The 19660-nt window shown below is 52.4% G+C and overlaps 1 protein-coding gene across 3 annotated transcripts; it reads right to left on the reverse strand.

Annotated features, from left to right (window-relative positions):
- Window positions 1-49: 49 nt before the first annotated feature.
- On the reverse strand, window positions 50-19578 carry SRPX2 (sushi repeat containing protein X-linked 2). 3 transcript variants are annotated; one of them, XM_039489420.1, is made up of 12 exons: window positions 19354-19578; window positions 15895-16094; window positions 13881-14069; window positions 10250-10333; window positions 9823-10014; window positions 6666-6842; window positions 5967-6093; window positions 5699-5820; window positions 5046-5225; window positions 2812-2945; window positions 2614-2735; window positions 50-1972 (listed from the first exon to the last, which is right to left on the reverse strand). In XM_039489420.1, exons 3-12 carry the CDS (start codon window positions 13948-13950, stop codon window positions 1792-1794), a joined length of 1389 nt encoding a protein of 462 aa, XP_039345354.1. In that variant the 5' UTR covers window positions 13951-14069; window positions 15895-16094; window positions 19354-19578; the 3' UTR covers window positions 50-1791. The 3 variants fall into 3 exon arrangements, with proteins under 3 accessions (XP_039345354.1, XP_039345353.1, XP_039345355.1); XM_039489419.1 differs by lacking the exons at window positions 15895-16094; window positions 19354-19578 and adding an exon at window positions 16137-16283; XM_039489421.1 differs by lacking the exons at window positions 6666-6842; window positions 15895-16094; window positions 19354-19578 and adding an exon at window positions 16137-16283.
- Window positions 19579-19660: the final 82 nt, after the last annotated feature.

The following is a 19660-nucleotide window of genomic DNA, read 5'->3' on the forward strand; positions in this document are numbered from 1 at the left end:
GGGACTTACTGCTGGCTCTGGGAGGGAGTTCCTGGAGCTTGGTAAGAAGGGCAGGGAGCAGCATAGAGAGACAAGGAAAAAGCTGCTGCCATTAACTGTGATGCAAATAGAATCTGGTCTGCCCCAGCCAGCTGCCTTCCACTGCAGATTGTTGTCTGCTCTGCTTGTGTCCGGCTATCAGTCTTAGCACTGCTTTGTGGCAGCATGTCCTGGAGCTGTGTCCCCAAGGGTCTGCTCCAGGGAAGAGAGACTTTGAAACTTGCAGTGAGATGGTTGCTGAGCTAAGGGGCCCATCTCTGCCACTGGCTGAGCGGCACAGCAGGGGCAAGCTCTGTCAACCCTTCACTGCTACCTGCACTCTGCCCCATGGTCTGTCCTTGTTTCACCTCACTACCCATCCCCATGTTCCTTGGAGAAGGGGAATGATGGATGGGGGCAAGAGACACTAGGGTTACAAACCTGTCCCCTATACTACTGGCCTTTCTTCAGTAGGTAAGTGTTAATGAAGTCCTGTAATGAGGCAGGAGAATGGACTGTGGCCCTAAGACTGTTGGCCAGGCCCTAGTGTGCAGGGAAGCTGGGGCCTCTGGGGTGGTTTTGCTCTTAATGAACCAAGCACTTCCCCACCTGTTATTTTAAAATAGGAAAGAAACCTCCTGGGTGGCCAGATCCTGGTGCCTGAGGAAAGGCGTGGCCTTCACCAACTTCAGTCCCTATCTGAGCCAGGTGGCCTGTTCCCCATATGGCTTTCTTTCTACTCTCCAACTCTTACCTCGTGCCTGCTTGGGTCTAAACAAAGCCCAGCCTTTGTAGTTGAGGGTGTCATTCAAAAATCTTCTGTTCCTGCTCTGGGATTCAGAGAAGCCATCTTCCCTGGAGGATTGTCAGGCTCTTGGTGGTGGTGGGCTGCAGCCGGCCTAACCCTCTTCCAGCTCTTGGGAACAAGCCTTATGCAGCAGGGATTCATAGACTGCTCTGGGCAGCCCCACTGTGGGCTGCTGTCATCCCTTGCCAGAGCATCACAGCTCCACCTCTGGTGGCTACACAAACATGGTTGGTGGGGATTGGTCCTGCTTTGAGCAGGGGTTGGACTAGATGACCTCCTGAGGTCCCTTCCAACCCTGAGATTCTATGATTCTATCTGTATGGTGTGTTGGGGTAGAGTGCTATTGCTGGAGCCACATGTCCTCTGCCAAGGGGCTAGTGTGGCATGGGCAGGGCATGCTATGCTGGCACTGCATGGCAAACCTGGCCTGGGGTGCAGGCAGGGCCTGCTGCATTGTTGAGAACCCTATTGCTGTTAGAGCATGCTTGTTTCTTACAAGAGAGGGGAATGAAATAAGGGGGGTGACTTAAGTTTACCCATTGATGTTCTGCTCCTGAGATGCAGCAGCTCCTGCTATTCCAACCTGAGTTTGGACCCTGCTGGGCTTGTGTTCTCTCATTCCTGACTGGCAGCCTCCCCCTGCTGGTCTGATAGTGATGGTTTGGGCCAGGGCAGAGGCTGATTTGGGGGTGGGGGAGAGAGGGAAGAGAGAGAATGCCCCTAAACTCCTCTTTTCTCCTAACCTCACTGCTGGCCTGGTGTAGTAAAAGGCTGCTGTGACAGTGGCTAACTCCCCCCTCCACTGAAAAGTCTGCGACCTTTGACACCATTTCCTCCCTCACAGCTGACCCAAGATGATGCGGAAAGGGAATTCTCTGTCCTGAGGTTGTGGGGTTCTGAATGTGAAGGGGTGGGAGCACTGGCATCCAGACTGCAGGGATCTGCCCCCACCCATGCAGAGTCACTCATTCACACATGTCCCTGTTTTGTGCTCGCTGGGTGACCTCCTGGCTGCTCAGCAAGTAGGTGTCAATGAAGGTGAAGAGCTCCTCGGGGGTGACGGGCTCGATGTAGCGCTCGCGGTCCACGCCCTGCTTGTCGATCAGCACCATGTTAAAAGTGGAGCGGGTGACATGCAGGAATTGTCTGTGGAAGGAATGAGTGGGTAGATGAGAGCCTGCTATGCCCGCAGAGACTGACAGCGTTTACATGCGTACATCACAGCACCAGCCTGCCCCTTCCCCACTGCCAATACTCCAACCCCTGAGAGCTGGGTTACTGACTGCTGGATTTTGTGGGACCCTCTGGCTTTTCCACAGGCCTGTGCAGGATAATTTAGGGCTAAGATACCACCCTGCTGCTCTGTGGGGATGGCTCAGTGTCCGACATAAGCAGGTGGCAGGGCTGGAATTCACTCTCCCGGCTGCACAGGCAGTAGGATCTATCATCTGCACTTGTGACAGGATTCAGGCTGCCAGCACTCAGGAGTCCGGGTGCCTTTCCTGCAAGCAGGCGTCTCTAATGACTCTGTAGCTGCACTCCACCACAGTCACTGCTGGGACCTGCAGCTGGGGGACACAGCCCCAAAAGCACAACATGAGCCCCCCCACTACATGAGCTAAAGCAGTAGCTACAGGATCTCTAAGGAACAGGCTCTTATGGGTGCTAGGAGCTGCCCCACAACGGAGACAGCCATCCACCCCAGCAGTGTATTGCACCCACATGTTGAACGGGGGTCATGATCCCACTTGCTGTAAGCTATTGTGGCTGTACACCGCCCCTGATACCTGAGCTCCTCGATGATATCAGCCGGGAGCTGGTGTTCACGGATGCGGCCCACCTCGTGGGGGGGCTGCCCCACCAGCTCGAGAATGGTGACATGCCGCAGGTCCAGCCCACAGGTGGCTTGCTGCAGACAGGAGAAGAGCCAGTCAGATGCTGTTGGGTGGGATTGGGGCTGGAGGAGGCACAGGGGAGGGGCTCACCTGCAGCATAGCGATCTGCATCTTGTAGAAGCGAGTGGAGGGGTCAGGAGCCGAGACTATCAGGAGCCGGCGTTTCTCATAGAACTGATCCAGGAGGCCAGCGGCCGAGTTCACATCCACGTTGATCTGCATGGCTGACATGGGAAGGTGAGCTCGTGAGCACAAACAGGGAGGTGGCTAGTGGGGACTTCTGACCCCTGCTCTGTCTGCAGGATCCTAGTGTAGCCTACACGAGAAGTCAGCTGCCTTCCCCCAGCAAGCTGATGTGTCTTGCCTGGATTGGGGCTCTCTGTTCTCTATCAGCAGGAACCATTTCACCAACTTCTCCAGCACAAGGCAGCAAATATGGCAGGGGAGCTGCACTCACTGTCACATAAACCAGGGAGTCTGCGTCTCACCCAGTCGAGAGTGGCCAGGAGCCAATGGCTTGCATCTCATCAGCCTGAGAGAGAGAGAATGCCCCAGGGCCATGCCAGCCATGCCATGCAGATCAAGGAGGAACCCAGTGCCTCAGCAGACCAGACCTCCATCTCGGTGTTGAATGTGGTCAGGGACTTCACGGTGGCCAGCCTGGCTGGCTATGTTGCATTACTGCTCTAGGAGATGGGGACTAACCAGGGGATATAACCTAAGGATGGTGTTTGTGACCGTTTTAATGAATAGCTGAAAACAGGATGGCTTTGAGTCTTTCCCTCTTTCCCCAGGCTTAGGCTGGGGCAACTCCAGTGGCTTCTGTGGCTTTACCCCTGATTTGCCCTGGGATGAGAGAAGCGGTAACTCTTGGGCTTTCTAAACAATGATATGCGCAAGATGAAGGGGGTGGTGCAGGGGAGCCTTTGCCTAGCCCAGTCTAGGGAGGGCAGGAGGTTCAGGGTTCAGTTCCTGTACCATGGCCATGGGTCTCCTGGGTTTTAAATAGTACTTACGAAGAGGAGAGGGGGATTTTCTCTAGGCAGCGCAGGTGCTGGGATTCCCGTGCAACCTGACCTGGGCCTACGCCACAAGACTCAGATCTGGATCCAACCTGCCCTGGATGCAGGTGGTGTTTAGATCCAGGGGTTGGTTTGGCACATGGTGCTGAGAGGGGTCAGCTGCCAAGTCTGGATCTGGATTTCAACTTCCCCAAAGGGCAAGGGGGTTGGGGTGGGGGTTTGGTTCAGGCCCATGTGTGTATCTGAGACAAGGCCAGTAAGAATAGCATCATGCCCAGCTCTGCCACCAGGCAGGCTCCAACAACCAGTACCAAAGTGAGCCCAGGGACAAGGCTGGGTGATATTAACAAAGAGAGAAAGAAAATGAGAGTGAACTCAAGGTGAGGGGCTGCTGGGCAAATCAACTCTGATGGAGGAGGTGGGGCTGCTAGAGACAGCTGCACTGTACTCCTTCCTTTCCCTTATCCAATTCATCTGAACATCCAACCAGCCCCTAAAGGCAGCACGTGCTGCACTGAGGGCTTCTGTGCAGTTGTTTTCTAAAGAGGTGATGCACAGGGAGCATAATGGCCTAGGGGGCATCCTCTCCACGTTCCCGAGTAGCGTATTAGAGCAACCAGAGAAGAGGGCCATTTGGAAGATCCCATCTCAGGTTTGTCAGCAAGCATGGGGCAGGCTGGGACGGGCTCGGGGAGTTTGCTCAGACTGAGGCAAGCTGCTCAACCCACCACTGCCCAAATGGGGGAGGCACAGGTGACAGGGCCATCTTGGCCGAACACCTTCAGAGCTACAAGCAGCTCCAGCTCTGAGGTAATCACAGACTCATCCCCGCTGTGGATCAGGCCCAGAGTGAGCCTCGGAGTCACATGCTCAGCAGTAGGTGAGACAGGCTGGGCTGGAGACCCAAGAAGACCGTTGTGGGATGCTATTCCTGTCTGCCAATGGCTCCCAAGCCGTGGCACTGCCATTCCTTGTTTCAACCATAAATGATTTTCCACCATAGAAGGAAGGAGGCTCCACATCTGGATGGAGGGGGATGTCCCTCACCAGGAAGCTGGCTGAGGGATGCTCAGGCAGTGTGGATGCTGCCAGGAAAGCCCTATGCTCACCGATGAATATCAGGGCCTTGATTTGATGAGCTCCTGGGAGCTGGAGACAGAACAGACCCAGTTCAGCACAAGGGGGAGCTTCCTGATTCATAAAGCCCTGTGCAGGTGTCCTGGTGAGGGCAGTTCAGTCATTTCCAGGCTATAGCCTTAGCCTGCACGCAACCCCGCCAGCAACTCTCCCCGTAACACTTACGTGCACAAATGGGCTGGGATCCCGACCAGTGGCGGCTGGACTGGCAGACGCGGGAGGGGCTCCCTTGGCGTTCATAGCCCCCGTCACATAAGTACTCACACGTGGCACCGTAGTTATTGCCCTCAGAGGTGCAGCTGAGGTAGCCGTGCTGCGGCGGCTTCAGAACAGGGCAGCGTCTCACTGCAAAAGGGAGAGCAGACGTCAAGGATAAGGGACGCCTTGATCTAGCACAGGCCGCAGTGCTGGAGGAGTGTGGAGTGGGCTAGCCAAGGTGCCAGGAGGCCCTAGAGGGATTTGGGCCAGGAATGACCTGAGTGCCTATAGCTCCAAGGTCCAAGAGAGCCAGGGATGCAGGACTGGGGAGGTGGCACCATGTGTCCTGGTATGGCCAGAGGTTATAAGACAGGGAGAGTGGGAGAAAGTGCCAGGTGGCCTGGAGTGGCTTGGGCTTAGTAGGGTTCTGGTGGTGGCAGGAGCACAGAACCTGCAGGTGACACTGATCACATGGGGGCCAACGTGCAGGAACCAAACTTGTTCCCACACATCCTTGGCGTGAGCATGGCTCCTGAGCCCACACACAGGAAGAATCGTCTCCTCCAGCCAAGGTGTGAGGGAGCTGGGGTCCCAGGTGCAGCAGGTGACCTGTCCCTTACCTTGGACTCGGACGATGAATTTGCAGCTGGCTCGGTTGTAGGCCTGGTCGTAGGCGATATAACGGATAATGTGCTCCCCCTCTGGAAACTCAGACCCAGGTTCTGGGCCCCGCAGTGTCACTCTGGACCCAAAAGACACAGAGTTGCTTCAATGTGTGGTGCATTTCTCCCAGCTGGGCCTTTGTTTTGATCCCTATGAAGCGGCTTCAGGGCAACAAAGCCACCAGACCCTGTTTGGGATGGGGGTCCTGCAGCCCTCAGCACTCACCGTTTGATGATGCCATCAGCAGAGTCCTTCACATGGGGTGGGTCCCAGTACACAGTAGCTGTCAGCTTCTCTGGCTCTGCCATCCTCTCTCGTGTCTCTGGGCATCGGATCTTGGGGGGCTCAATATCTGCCCGAGCAAAGCAGAGAGAAACTCCAGGGGAACCACGTGGGGCAGGGCCACAGTACAGGGTGGGTGACGTTCAGCAATAAACCCAGGGAGGAGGCAGTAAAACCCACAGGGGCAAGAACTAGGAGAAAGCACAGGGACATGCAATAGTTCCCTCCCTAGGGAAGCTAGCCAGGGTGAGCCATGCAGACAGCAATGCCCCCTGGGGCAGAGACCCAGAATAACCCACTGAGATGCCATGCCCAGTGTGAGGGAACTAGGACAAAGCATAGGGATATGAGTCGTTCCTTCCATGAGCCAAGCAATCACCTCAAACCAAGGGGAATACAATGCCCCTGGGGGAGGTAAGCAGGGTAAACCATGGGAAGTAACTTTGGTACAGCAGTCCCCAGTGAAAGGTATCCAGGATTAGCTGGGGTTTTGTAATCTCCCAGGAGTGAGGGGACCAGGGATCAAACACTAATATCCCCACAGAGCAGGCACTGAGGAGACACTCTGGGCAATCCTAGTCTCTAGGGCATATGTGCAGGATGAGCCAGGCTGGCAGTAAGGATAGCAGGGTGAGAATTTACCTACACAGATTGGCTCGCTGCCACTCCACCGCCCGTTCTCCATGCACATCCGGCTGCGGTCACCCTCCAGGTGGTACCCGGGGAGGCAAGAGTAATCACAGTGAGAGTCCAGCAGCGCCCCGGCTGAACACTGGTAGGAGCCGCTCATCACTGCCGGCAGCACATGGCACCGGACCTCTGCAACAGAACGAGCAGATCTGCTCAGCAGACAGGTGTGCAGAAATCCCTCTAGGGGGCAGCACATGCTTCGAGACTGCAGCACTGGGGTTGGGGAGGGTTTGGAATGACACAGAACCAGCAAGGAGGGCCTTGAGCTCAGCTGCTCTGGGCCATGGGGTGGCTTGGCTTATAGGGCTCCTGAGTCTTTTTTCCATTCCAACCCTCATGCAGCTTTGCTAATGTGGGGCAATAAACCCAGGGGAAAGCTGCAGGAGGGGGAGCAGGACATGGAAATGAAGGGCCTTCCATCCAGGCACTCAGATATTTGTGATGGTTGTAGGACTTCAGTAGGGTGATCGTGAAAGAGCCTCTAATGGCATGTCTATCCCCACACTGGCAAAGAAAGAGTTAATTGGAGCCAGAGAGCAATTAGTGCTCCAGATGCACCTGGCCCAGCTGAGAGGCATTGGGTGATAAAGAAAGAAAGGAACCTAGGCAGGAGAACATGGAAAGAATGGGTCTTAGGGTGCTGTCTGCAGAGGGAAGCCTACCTGAGGGTTAGGAGAGACTGTGGGAAGGCACAGGAGAGGAGCAAGCTCCTGGAGTGATCCTGGACAAAAGTACCCAGGAACCCCTCCATCCCAGCTAGCAAGGGGGGTATAGGAATCTCCTGATTCTGGTATGTACCTTCTGGTTCACCAAAGAATGCCAGGTCAGGTCTTAAATTATAGTCAGGGTCATGATGGTCATTAAAGTTGTTGTGAAATGTCTTATATAGGCTGAAAATACATTCTCCAAGTCTGTATCAAGGCAGAGTTGGCAAAAAGACTTTCTGTTAGACATGTAAATTAAACACGGTCAGCCAACACAGTGGAAGCCCCATTTACATACAAAGTCAAGGGTGTGTGTGTGTGTGTGTGCCCTATTTACATACAAAGTCAAGGGTGTGTGTGTGTGTGAGAGAGAAAAATCAAGTGGGAGGCAATACATGGGAGAACACGCCACGGGGATTATCCTGGTTCTAGCACAGACAATGAATTTTGGGGATATAAGGAGAAGGCAAGGAAGACACCCCTTGATTCTGCACCTAGGAAGTAACAGGCAGCATGATGACATTTGTGAAAACTGGATCCAAACCCAAGTTGGCTGAAAGGCTGAGAAGAACATTCAGGGTGAGATGATAAACTTCTTTAGACAGAAGATTAGTGTAAGTTAAGTTTAGTCTCTAGAAATCGAGTTAAGATTTTGTTTTATATGTAACCCTTTTGCTTCCACTATCCTCACTCACTATCTCTTGGCTCTCGAAACTGTGATGGTAAACTTATCACTGTTTGCACTGTCACTGTATCTCAGTGCTGTGGTATTGCTCAAGTAGCTGATCCTGAGCTGATCCATTCAAGCTGGTGTGTGCGCTGTTCCTCTGGGGCAGAAGACCTGGTATTTCTGTGAGCGTTCAGTGGAGGAGGGGCTGAACACTGCAGGGGAATGCTTCAAAGGGGCTCAAGGACTGGGGTACACCTATTGTTAACCTTCGAGGCAAAGTGAGGGCTGGCATAGCCTGGAGGAGAGTGCTTGGAAGGCTGACAGGCTGGTGGTAACAGGGAGCTGGCACCTAGTTAAGCACAAGCACATTTTCCTCCCAATGCAGGCAACAGGAGTAACAAGGTGACTCCCAGTCCTGGGCACCCTGAGAACCATCACAGGCCTAAGGAGGTAGGACCTGGGGTCAGGTTTCTGGTGGAAAGAGACATGGACACAGAGAGCCTAGGAAGAGGCAGGTGGGAGCTGGGGCTCCAGGGAGAAAGAACTCTCCAGAGCCCGGGAAGGGGTTGGAGAAAGGGCCCAGAACCAAGCCAAGGTAGGAAGTTCCAGGGAAGCAACAAGGATGCTGAGGAAGCAGAGCTTAGCTGCCAGCTACAGGATCCCTGGGCTGGAACCCAGAGTAGAGGAAGGGTCTAGGTTCTCCTACGGGCCACCAAGGAAGGTGGGGTGAAAGCCCCTGAGGTAAGGGGTGGAAAGACCATCGAACCAGAGTCGGGGCGGAAGGCCTGCTGTAAGGTCACTGGACTATTGTTTGGTGGGATTCTCTGTTACCCAGAACGGGACCTGGGAGAGGCTAAGCCACGAAAAGAAGCCGAGCACCGCAGAAGTGCCAAAGGAGGGCCTGCTAGGCCGTACCCAGCCAGGATTGGGGGGCACTGGCCAGTAAGTCCCTCTTCTACAGAGTCCAAAGCACTTTACAAGCTGCACACTGCAGTGGTTCTCAGTGTGTGGTCCAGAGTGTTGCTCGGTGCCTGATAGAGGGGCTGCTGCCCCAGCAGGTGCCATCTGTCAGTCTCCAATGTGGTATCGTCATCCCAAGCATTCAGAAATGAGTCTGGCTTAGAAATCATGAGAACTTTTAAAAGAATAATAACTGTTGGGGGTCTTTGTCTACTGGTTCTTGAGCCCTAAGGATGTGCCTGGGTCACATTCTGCCGCTTTTCTCCCCAACCAGGAGGGCCGGGACCCTATGTTTTTAATGAAAGCTGAGAGTCTCTCCTAATCACACGAGTCCCAGAGCTGCGGCTTTAAGACAAACATCAAATATCAGGAGACTTGTGGTAAAATCGTGAGAGTCAGCGACATTGTCACTGCCATTTCCTGTTAGGGACAGCTCAGGTCAGGACTCCTTTAGGGCTTCCAGGGTTTGGTTTTAAAAAGCCCTTCCTCACCCTGCCCCCTGCACAGATGCTTCATGTCTCTCTTCAGCAGGCTCTTCCTTTGATGTAAAAAGAAAGGCGATTTCAACTGATGCAACACCAGAGCCTGGGGGTGGGCAGCAAATAAGCAAGAGACTAGAGCAGGCGGTGAGCGGAGATCAGGTCCTAATGGACATGAAGTGCTGCACCCAACACAGACACCAAACAGTCCCTCCCCATTGCGTTTGTCGTGTAACCCAGCACTAGTCACCATCAGGACAGCATGCACGCACACCCCTTTCCCATACAGGACTTACGTCTGCAGTAGGCGGTGCCAGACCAGCGCCGGCTTGGCAAGCACTGCACTGACCTCCGCCCTATTAGCCGGAAACCTCGATCGCATGAGAGTTCGCAGCGCGTCCCCAGGCTGCTGCGGTAATTCCCTCCCCTGGGGGAGTAGCAGGTCGCCTCTCCGTTGTGGACGTTTAATGAATAGCACCACTGGGGAACTAAGGAGAGAGAAGAAAGGAGGGGAGATGTCAATGCTAAATGTTCAGATGGGCTAGTCTAGCTGGGCAAACTGTGCTTCATTTCCAGGGTCTTGGGGCAGCATGTGGCCCGGATGAGGCACAGCCCAGCACCAGTCCTGGTCAGGGGCGCCCTTCTATGGGCATCTGGGGAGCCATGGGGAAGGCTTGAGATGACTTCCCCTGGCCTGGTGGAAGGTCAGTGTGCAACTGTTACCTCGATAATCCAGGGCAGGAGCTTGGGGAGCCTCTTCCACATACACTTCATTATTGTACCTCTCAGTAGTGTCGTAGCCAGAACCTTGTGGGAGGAGAGAATGGTGAGGAGGGGTCTCAACCCGAGTGTCTTGCTTCTGCATCCCACCCCTGATTCTCCCTCAGAGTAGCGTAGGAGGTGCTGGGGGTCTGCAGAGAAATGGTGACAGGAGCTGCGCTGACGTTGGGCTCTAGGGAATTATCCCTCTCCGGAACTCCTGGAAAGAGACTTGCTCCCTGAGCAACAGCTGCTTCCTACAGCAATGCCTCCCAGCATGGGGCCTCCCTCAGGGGGAACCATCTACAGACTCTGGCTTCCCCCTCAGCATTTGCAGCCCTTGTTAAGATATTGTCTCCAGCCCCCTGGCAATCTGGAATGCCTGTCTCCTCTCAGGCTCCTTGGTATCGGGGAGGGAATGGTGTGCTGAGGCAGACACTAGACTGAGAGAAGCAGGGGGAAGGCCTGCATTGCCACAGCCAGGGGGGTAAAACACTGCCATTCAGAGCTGGTAGCACTTCACACCCACTCTGCCCTGGTGTGAACAGCTGCCTGAGGTGCAGGGCCAGGGGGAATTAGGTCTGAGGGGTGCGCAGCAGTGGGTGCTATCTGATGACAGTGCTCACCTATTATATCCACTGTGCAGGGGTAAAGGGCTGCACCAGCAGCAGGCCTAGAGTCCTGCATGGATTGGCTGCTGGAGCAGTTTGGGGGTTGTGCTCCTTTCTCGCTGACACTTGATTTTCTCACTCTGTCCCTGTCTCAGCTCCTCCACAGACAGGGCCCCAGCCAAGCGCTGAGGAGGGAGCACATCTATGCAGAAACCTCAGCTCTGGCAGTGACATGGTTTGTGTGGCTGGCACTGTCCAGCAGACTAAACAGCCTGGTGTGCCAGGCTCATTAATTACAGGAAGTGGGTGTCGGAGCGGAGCACAGCTGGACAGGGGACAACTCAGTCCTTTCATGAACAAAATTCCAGGAAGTCGCATCCCATCACTCCCCTCTCACACCTCTGCAACGGAGTTATGGGGCGAGTGGTGGGAAGAACAGGATTGGGCCTCCACTCCTGTGCAACTCAGCAAAGGGAACCCTCACCATGCCAGGGCCGGGACACATGCAGACGTCCAGAGCTGAATGAACACGGAGACCGAACTTCCCTCTTAGCCATGGCCAGCAGTGGATGCATTTGAGCCCCAATGAATGAAATGTGCTGACGAGTGGCATTCTTGAGCTGTGAGCTCACCTTTCAGCTGGATTTCCTCTCATTCCAGACTCTTTCTTTCCCTCTCCACTCCAGAGGCTGCATGTGAGCGCGCTCAATTTTGCTCCCTTTTTTTTAAGTGCCTGTGCCCTGTGTATTGTTTCTGTATTAGCCTTGAAACCAAATGTCTATGCTAAGCAGGATCCCAGATGTTTCTCTACAAGCTTAGCCTGCAGGCTTCTGTGAGGAAGGAGTGGGGAAAGGAAACTCCAGCTCAGAGTGACCAGGGAGAGCACATTACTCTGGCCTTCAGGATCGGAGCACTACAGGCTCTTGGGGAGTAGGGTAAGTCTCACTGAGACCTGCTCATACCCTCCTCTGACCCACACTCAGTCCAGAGACTTGCCTTCTCTCTCCCCCCTGCTGTAGTGCTGATGGGTTGGGGATGAAAGGAGAGGGTTTGTCACCTGAGCACACTCCATCCACTAGTCCCTCTGAAGAGCCTCCATGTTGGAGGAAGCTTTATGAACCATAATAATACAACTTCCCCTACCCTTTCCTGATCCCCAATTAAACTGCCCTGTTCCTCTGACCCACTCGTTTCTACAGAGCCTTTCACCCCAGAGCCCTTCACACACTTCATACATGCAGTGCCACTGAAATGCAGCCAGCTCTGGGCACCCATCCAGCATGCAGGGAGCCTCCGGAGGGGAAGACCGTGGTTCGAACATCGAGGCAAACCACCTACTCTGCTGCAAAGTGCTGTGAGGTCTTTGACATCCACTATAAGCAGCCAACACCTCAGTTTTTAAGGCTCACACACAGCAAAGCGCATAGAACTCAATGCATCTACCTCATAGGAAGGATGGGCTGACTCAGCCCTGCTGGGATTTGAATGTATGGTTGAGGGGGTCTCGTTATTATAAACCTGATGCTGAGGCCACAGAGCCATCCCCTCCAGGAGAGAGTGATGCATACATGGAAATGTGCTTGTTCATCCCCAGTCTGTATTTATTGAGTGATTTCATGGCTCAGTATGAATCAGGCAGAGAGCAGAGCCTGAGACAACAAAGCAGGGAGGATCTATTGGTGCAAGGATGAGCTGGGGGTGGAAACTGAGACCAAACTAATGCATTTGGGGGTCAAAGCTCTCCAGGGGGTGGCAGAGGCCTTTACAGTGTTGGGGAGCGGGGCTCTGGGCCTCCTGAGAGCCCCTCCCATGCTAACCTGGCAATGGTTTGTAGCTGTGATGCTGGGGGAGAGAGTTTGGTTTCTATAGCAAACAAGCTGAGGGGTTGTAAGTGGGCAGGTTAGCCAAGGATGGGAAGAGACTCGGGTTTTGGTCTGTGCAGCTGTTCCAGACAAACAATCGCCTGCCAAAGGCTCCCGAAGGAGCTGAGGGCATGTGGAAAAATTTAGTTCCTGCCACTGTGGCTGGGATGGGGGAAGTTTGTTGTTTACTCCTCTCTGGATGTATTCCTAACCCCAGCGCTGAGTCTGTCTCTTCCCTTCCCCACCCCCAGCAGAGAGACGCCAGGGCCCTCTGAGCAGTCATGTCAGCTTCCCGGGCATAGGTTTGTCTTTTGTTATCCAGCTCCTCCCTGGTCCCCCCTAACCCAAACCTGCTCCCTGGCACTCAGCAAACTGCTGCCCTCAGGGCACGTCCACTTTAAGTGATGTGTTAGTTGAAACCCCCACAAGGAGAGAGAGAGAGACAGAGCACTTTGCTGAGGTTCCTCTGGCCTCCATCAGTAGGCCTTGAACCTGTTCCAATCTGGGTCACCTTTCCCAGAGTACCTGGAGGAAAAGCGGTCCTGGGATTTGGCTGCAAAGCTGAATTCAATCCTTTATTCCAGCACAGTCAGAGCTCCCCACCATGCTCCCTTTCCCCTCCTCCTTCACCAAACTCCCCTAGTGTTCCCAGCTATGAACTGCACCTGCTTCCCTGTGCTTTACTCATTTAGGGTACGTCCAGACTGCCCGCCGAATCGGCAGGTAGCGATCGATTTTGCGGGGATCGATATATCGCGGCTCATCTAGACACGATATATCGATCCCCGAACACGCTCCTGTCGACTCCGGAACTCCACCGGAGCGAGTGGCGGTAGCGGAGTCGACGGGGGAGCCGCAGACGTCGATCCCGAGCGGTGAGGACGGGAGGTAAGTCGGGATAAGATACTTCGACTTCAGCTACGGTATTCCCATAGCTAAAGTTGCGTATCTTACCTCGACACTGCCCCCCAGTGTGGACCAGGCCTTACTCTTAGACACCACAAAGAACAAGAGCAGCTTCTCCTGTGCCCTGAGAGAGTCCTACTCGCCCCTGTCGATTCCACACTCCCTTGTAGCGCCAGCTGCTGTTGACTAACTCTCCTGCGCTGGGTGGACACTGACCTTCATACCATGTTGACGACACCAGCCTGGTGAGGAAAAGCAGCAGGAGTGGTGCTTCTCCTTGTGCCATTCTAGCATGTAGGGTGGGCCCGGGCCACGGGAGCTAGCACCTTGCCTGGTAGTGCACTCTGACGTTAGCAGGCAGGCTGCAGCCCGGATTGCCCAGCAGGCAGCAGTGTAGACTGGTACCTAGAATAAAGGGAAGTGGGTTTAAAACAGAACAACCCCTGGCCTTTGGTGTGTTATTGACTCACACATGCTTGTATTGCTTTGCTCTCTAGTCCATGCTGGTCAGATCCAGATTTTTCCCTAGTATTGTCCACCCCAAGCATTCAGAAATAACGACTCAGATCCCTTGCAAGTATGAGTTGCTTAAAAATCATGAGATTTTGAAAAATAACAAATTCTGGGCTCTTTTTATGTGCCTCCTGGGGTTTTTAAGCCTCCAGGGAGTCATGTTTTCAAGCTTTTCTCTGCAACCAGGAGGGCTAGAAACTTCCTTTTAAAAAAATGAAAGGGGAGGTTCTCACTGGATAACCCAAGCTTTCAGAAATCCCGCCAAAATCATGAGACTCCTGATAAAATCATGAGAGTTGGCAACACTGTTTTCCACTGAATCAAGGGCTTTTAAATGTGGAGGAAATTCATGCTGAAATTAGAAAGGAGTAAAACTTGTTGCTAACTCCAAAGTGGGTAGTTTGAAACCAGGCCCCAGGTTCTGATAAGTGACTCTAATCTGGGCCCATTTCTAGCTGAAATTCACCAAAATCTAGAGCACATGCAGATGTTATTTATTGGAATCAAAGGGCCCAATTCACCATTGCCCTACACCTTGTGTGATCATTTGCACCACTGCAGTGAGTAGAAAGACTATTGGAGCAGAGTGTGAGTGTTTAACATCTGCTTGGTGCTTGTGCAAAGTACTGCACAAGGCAAAGGGGGATTGGGCCCCATACGAACAGATAGAAAAGTGGAGGGTATGGGAGAGAGGATACACCTTCAAGGGAAGAGGCCAGCTAAATGTACTGATTAGCAAGACATCTGTCCAGAGCAAGAAGGGGGTTGCTTGCTCCAGACTCTCCAGCATGGGGAGAGTTTCTTTGTGACTGACTCTCCAGGTTTGTTTGCTGTCTGAATTAGAGTTTCTCTCTCCTCCTGTAGGATTCAGTCAGTGCAGAGCCTGGAGGCAGATCCATTGAGTGAGGGCAGGTGTTAGGGCCAAGGCAGAGGCGCTAACATTATTTACAGACACCTTGACTAGAACAGGCATGGGAAAAAAATGTGTTCGCTGTTTACTGTGGCTTCAGGTCAGTGCTACTGCAACAGAATGAGTGCAACGGAAATGCATGAGGGAGGGGGAACTGGGGTACGGGACAGAGAGAGGGGAAGGAGGGCAGACAATGAAAGACTGAGATCGGGGGAGAGACACACAGACAGACTGATTGGTTTCCAGGAGATCTTTACTCGGGAACTGCAGGTTGGCTGGATGAGGAACCTCTAGCAAACACAGAGAAGTAGCCAGGCAGACTGAGCAGATTGACAAACAGCATTTGAGTAGAAAAACAAAATAAGAAATTCCTGCTCCTTCTTGGTGATGCTGATCTGTATATTTAAAGACACTCCCCACCCCCACATTTCTATTCTAAGTCCTCCCTCTAGCTCAGGGGTTCTCAAACTGGGGGTTGGGACCCCTCAGGGGGTCATGAGGTTACTATATGGGGGGTCATGAGCTGTCAACCTCCACCCCAAAACCCCCTTTGCCTCCAGCATTTATAGTGGTGTTAAATATATAAAAAAGTATTTTTAATGTATAAGGGGGGGGATCACACTCAGAGGCTTGCTGTGTGAAAGGGGTCACCAGTACAAAAGTTTGAGAACTACTGCTCTAGCTCATATGGCTCTAGGGTTTTACACCATGCTCATCACCTTAGTACCTGAGCCCCTCTGGGGCCTTCTCTATACAGAGGAGCCTGTCCTGTCACTGGCAACAGTTCAGTATCCCCTAAGTCTTTACCTGCTATATTAGTGAGAGTCTTGCAACCAACTGGTGGGATCCTTCCCCTGCCTCTGCTGGAGGAAGGTGCCTGGAGGGAGGCTTGTCACACAGGACAACATGCAGGAACATCTGTCTATCCTCTGCTCCAGGGGAAGCCTGCTAGGCGGTGTAGCTTAGTTCAAAAGCTTTCCGTGTCCACGCTCCCCAGGTCCCTTTCCCTTGTGGATAGAAGTCAAATGGCTGGTTAAAGCAGATCTTACCTGCCTCAGTGCTGCTCCCTCTCCTTGCCTTCTCTCTCCTCTCAGCCTGTTCAGGAAACTTGTGCTTTAACTTTCCCAAAGTGCGTGGTTTGTTCCTGCATCATTTGAGACTCAGCTAACGCTGCCCAGATGTTCTGCGTCTGCATCTGCCAGACGTTTCCTTAAAGCTGTACTGTCCCCCAGAGAGGAGGGGGAGAAAAGAGAGAAGGCTAGGGAGGAGGCCCCCAACTGTGGCTGAAGGGCTGTCACCCTATGCAGAGATCTAAGCAGCTAATCTACCCACTGAAGACCAAATGTGGGCAGGACGATGCCTCTCTCCTTGGCCTGCAGCCCATAGTTAGAGCAATAGCTACTGTAGCTAAGCCTGAGTCTAGGATGTGGAATACTGAGGGCTGCAGGTTGCATGACTCAGCATGAGCAGGCTCTGCAATCCAGGGTACAGCAGAGCAACATTTCATAGACTCCACGGAGGAAAAGCCACATGGGAGCCACTTTACCACTTTCCTTCTGGCTGCACCCTTCTCAAATCCATGCCCAAAGCCAAGGATCAGAGTGAAGCATGCAGGGTCTGATATTGGGCTGGGTGATCTAACCCATTTCATGTAACGATTTTGGCTGCGGCTTACCTTTTGAACACTAGGGGCCAAATTCTTTGCAGGTGTAAATTGGTGCCAGTTTACACATGCAGAAAAGCTGGCCCTAGGACCTTTTTCATTGGAGCAATTTAAAGATTTTGCATCTTTGAAACACTTCCCATACGCCCTTCCAAGGTAGGTGACTTCGATCATCTTTATCCCCATTGTACAGATGGACAAAATGCAGAGAGTTGCCCAAAGCCACGGAGGACATGAGCATCAGTGGAATTCAGAAGCTCCCAGCTCTCCAGTGCTCATATCACTAGACTGTGCTGAATGCATCTGAGCAATCTGGTTCTTATAAATCCAGGGCATAGGGCAGATGCTCTGATAGGACGCTACAAATGTCTGTTGGCCACAACCATTAATATGATGGCTCCTGAACTACTCTCACAGGGGCATGACACTGCTGCAAATGAAGAGAGAGAAGGGGAGACTAGAGGGCTGCGACAGAGGTCCAGAAATGAATCTAGTCATCTGCAGCATAAATAGTTTCTATACTATTATTTCATGGCCATGATGAGCAGTAAGAGGTTCTTCTCCTCTCCAAATCCTAATCAATGGAACTCCTCCAGCTATAGGGTGACCAGATAACAAGTATGAAAAATCAGGACAGGGAGTGGGAGTAATTTGCACTTATATATATAAAAAAAAGCCCCAAATATCAGGACTGTCACTATAAAAGCGGGACATCTGATCATCCTATCCAGGTAGAAGTCTGCCTACTAGCTCAGAGTGCCTCCAGCTGGCTCTGGAGGTAACAGTTTCTAGCTGAGAGTAGTTTGCAATCTTCACAGAATAGGTTGGTTGAATTTGGAGGGTGACAGAGTCAAAGTAAAAGTGCCACAGACTCTGACTGCATTTCAAACAATGTCCCAGTCAGATGTTGTAGTGCTGCAAGTGGTATGCAATCTGGCAATCAGGCCCTGTGCCCATCCTATATGGTGAAAGGCTGCAGGAAATGTATGGGTACTTTATTGAAAGTACTCATGAATGTCCCTCTCAGAGAAAGCAAGCTGCCAGAGCATTCAAACAAGCTATAGTTTAGATATGCTCTAGAAAACAACTGTGAGCACATTAGTATCCTAAACAGCCGTCATCCAGTCTCTAATCTCCCTTGCTGGGAAAATTCACTGAGAAGGTTGCACTAGGCCAACTGAAACAATATTTGAAATCCCCAGGATCCTTAGAGCCCATCAAATTCAGTTTAGGAGTGGGCCACAGCCCAGAAATGGTGCTCAGATTCCACCATGATGAGTGTGGTATAAACAAACACCTAGACAAAGGAGGGAGAATTGCTGTTGTTGATGATCTCCTCAGGGCAGTGTTCAAAAGCCACATCTTTTATGACATGGCTTGACTTTTTTTCAGTGCTCTTCCATCATGGGGTATTGCTAACACGGCTGAATGATCTGGCAGGGTGGAAAGAATCCCTGCAGAGTGGTTCCACTCAATGATTTCCAAAGGATCCCAGAGTGGAATTGATGGGTGACTGCTTCTCCTCTCTGAAAGCTCCCAACTGTTACAAACCTGTCACCTCTCCTTTCCAACATCTACATGAAGCTAGTGGTTGGGACTGTGAGAAAGTGCTGTGTCAGTGTCATCCTATGCTGGTGATAGTTCTTACTTCTAGGTCTCCTTTTCATGATGTAGACTTGATGATCATTGACAGACTATCCAATGCCAGACAGAAACTAGGATGTGCAGAAAAGCCAGTGGGCTGCAGTTTAAACCAGACAAGATACAGCTGATGCTGATCAGCAAGGGCAAGTATTTAGAGGACCTAGCAAAGCCTACAGCCACTCCAACACCTGGGATGGTCTGTGGTATGGGACTGTTGCTAGAGCCATCACTGCTCTTTGCTTCTCCCTGATTGCACTGGTCCCCAGAACAGCAGTCTCACTGAGAGCCAACAAAGAGACTGTGCACCATCCTCTAAAATGCAGACCTCACCTCAATCATCCATGCCACTGGGACCTCTCAGCTGAACTATAGCAACAGGCTTAAACATGAAAGCCCCCTGGAAACTTCAACTAGTCCAGAGGGGAGCTGTTCCCCCCGCCATCTGAATGCAGTAGGCTGATGTGCATGCATTTTAGCTGTGCTCTGTGTGTGCTGCACTCACTGCTATTTGCTTTCCCTGTCCCACCACTGATGCTTAGGGAAGCTGGAGGCTGTGTCACCATGTTCTCACTAGCAGGACCCTGGAACCTGCAGATGCCAACTGCTTCATCTGCAGCTTCTCTACCTCCCCCTCTCATCTCTGGAAATTGTTATAACTGATTAAGTGATGGTCTGCTCTAAAACACAGAGAGTTGAGAGTTACTCTGGATGATCCTGGGGTGAGGGAAGTTTCACCACAGGCCAAAAGAAAAAAAAACCAAGCTGAACTCACGTACATCCTGGCTGACTTTAGCCCATAGTTAGGCCTGCATCCAGCTATCTGGAAATTGTTATAACTGATTAAGTGATGGTCTGCTCTAAAACAGCGAGTCAAGTTGAGTTACTTTCTGGATCCACTGGGGGTGGAGGGAAGTTCACCACAGGCTAAAGTTGAAATAAACCAAGCTGAACTCACGTACATCCTGGCTGACTTTAGCCCATAGTTAGGTCTGCATCCAGCTATCCTCTGCCATAACAAATAACCCTTCTGTTTAACCGCCTCTAACTTGGTTATGAAGCTCGCTGCCTTCCATGTGAAACATGGCAGAGCCTAGTTCCATCAGGCGCGGGGATGGGGGGGCAAAGCAGGTCCAAGGGCCCCCGGGCGGGAGGGGGGCTAAGGCTAACCCGGGCTCACAGCTGGACTTGCAGGGAGGGTTTGCAAACCTCGCGGGATGTTTCTGAAATCGGAAGTTGTGTGATTCGAATGTTCCAAAGGGAGGGGAG

This window comes from Mauremys reevesii, linkage group 9 (assembly GCF_016161935.1).
Source record: "Mauremys reevesii isolate NIE-2019 linkage group 9, ASM1616193v1, whole genome shotgun sequence".
Taxonomy (NCBI): domain Eukaryota; kingdom Metazoa; phylum Chordata; order Testudines; family Geoemydidae; genus Mauremys; species Mauremys reevesii.

Excerpts from the sequence above, each read along its gene's own strand:
- SRPX2 (XM_039489420.1), bottom strand. The coding sequence starts at position 13,950 with ATGGCACAAGGAGAAGCACCACTCCTGCTGCTTTTCCTCACCAGGCTG. Across the intron at positions 10,334-13,880 it reads GTCGTCAACATGGTATGAAG|GTTCTGGCTACGACACTACT; the intron begins GTCAGTGTCCAC and ends TCCTCCCACAAG. Across the intron at positions 1,973-2,613 it reads GATATCATCGAGGAGCTCAG|ACAATTCCTGCATGTCACCC; the intron begins GTATCAGGGGCG and ends TTCCTTCCACAG.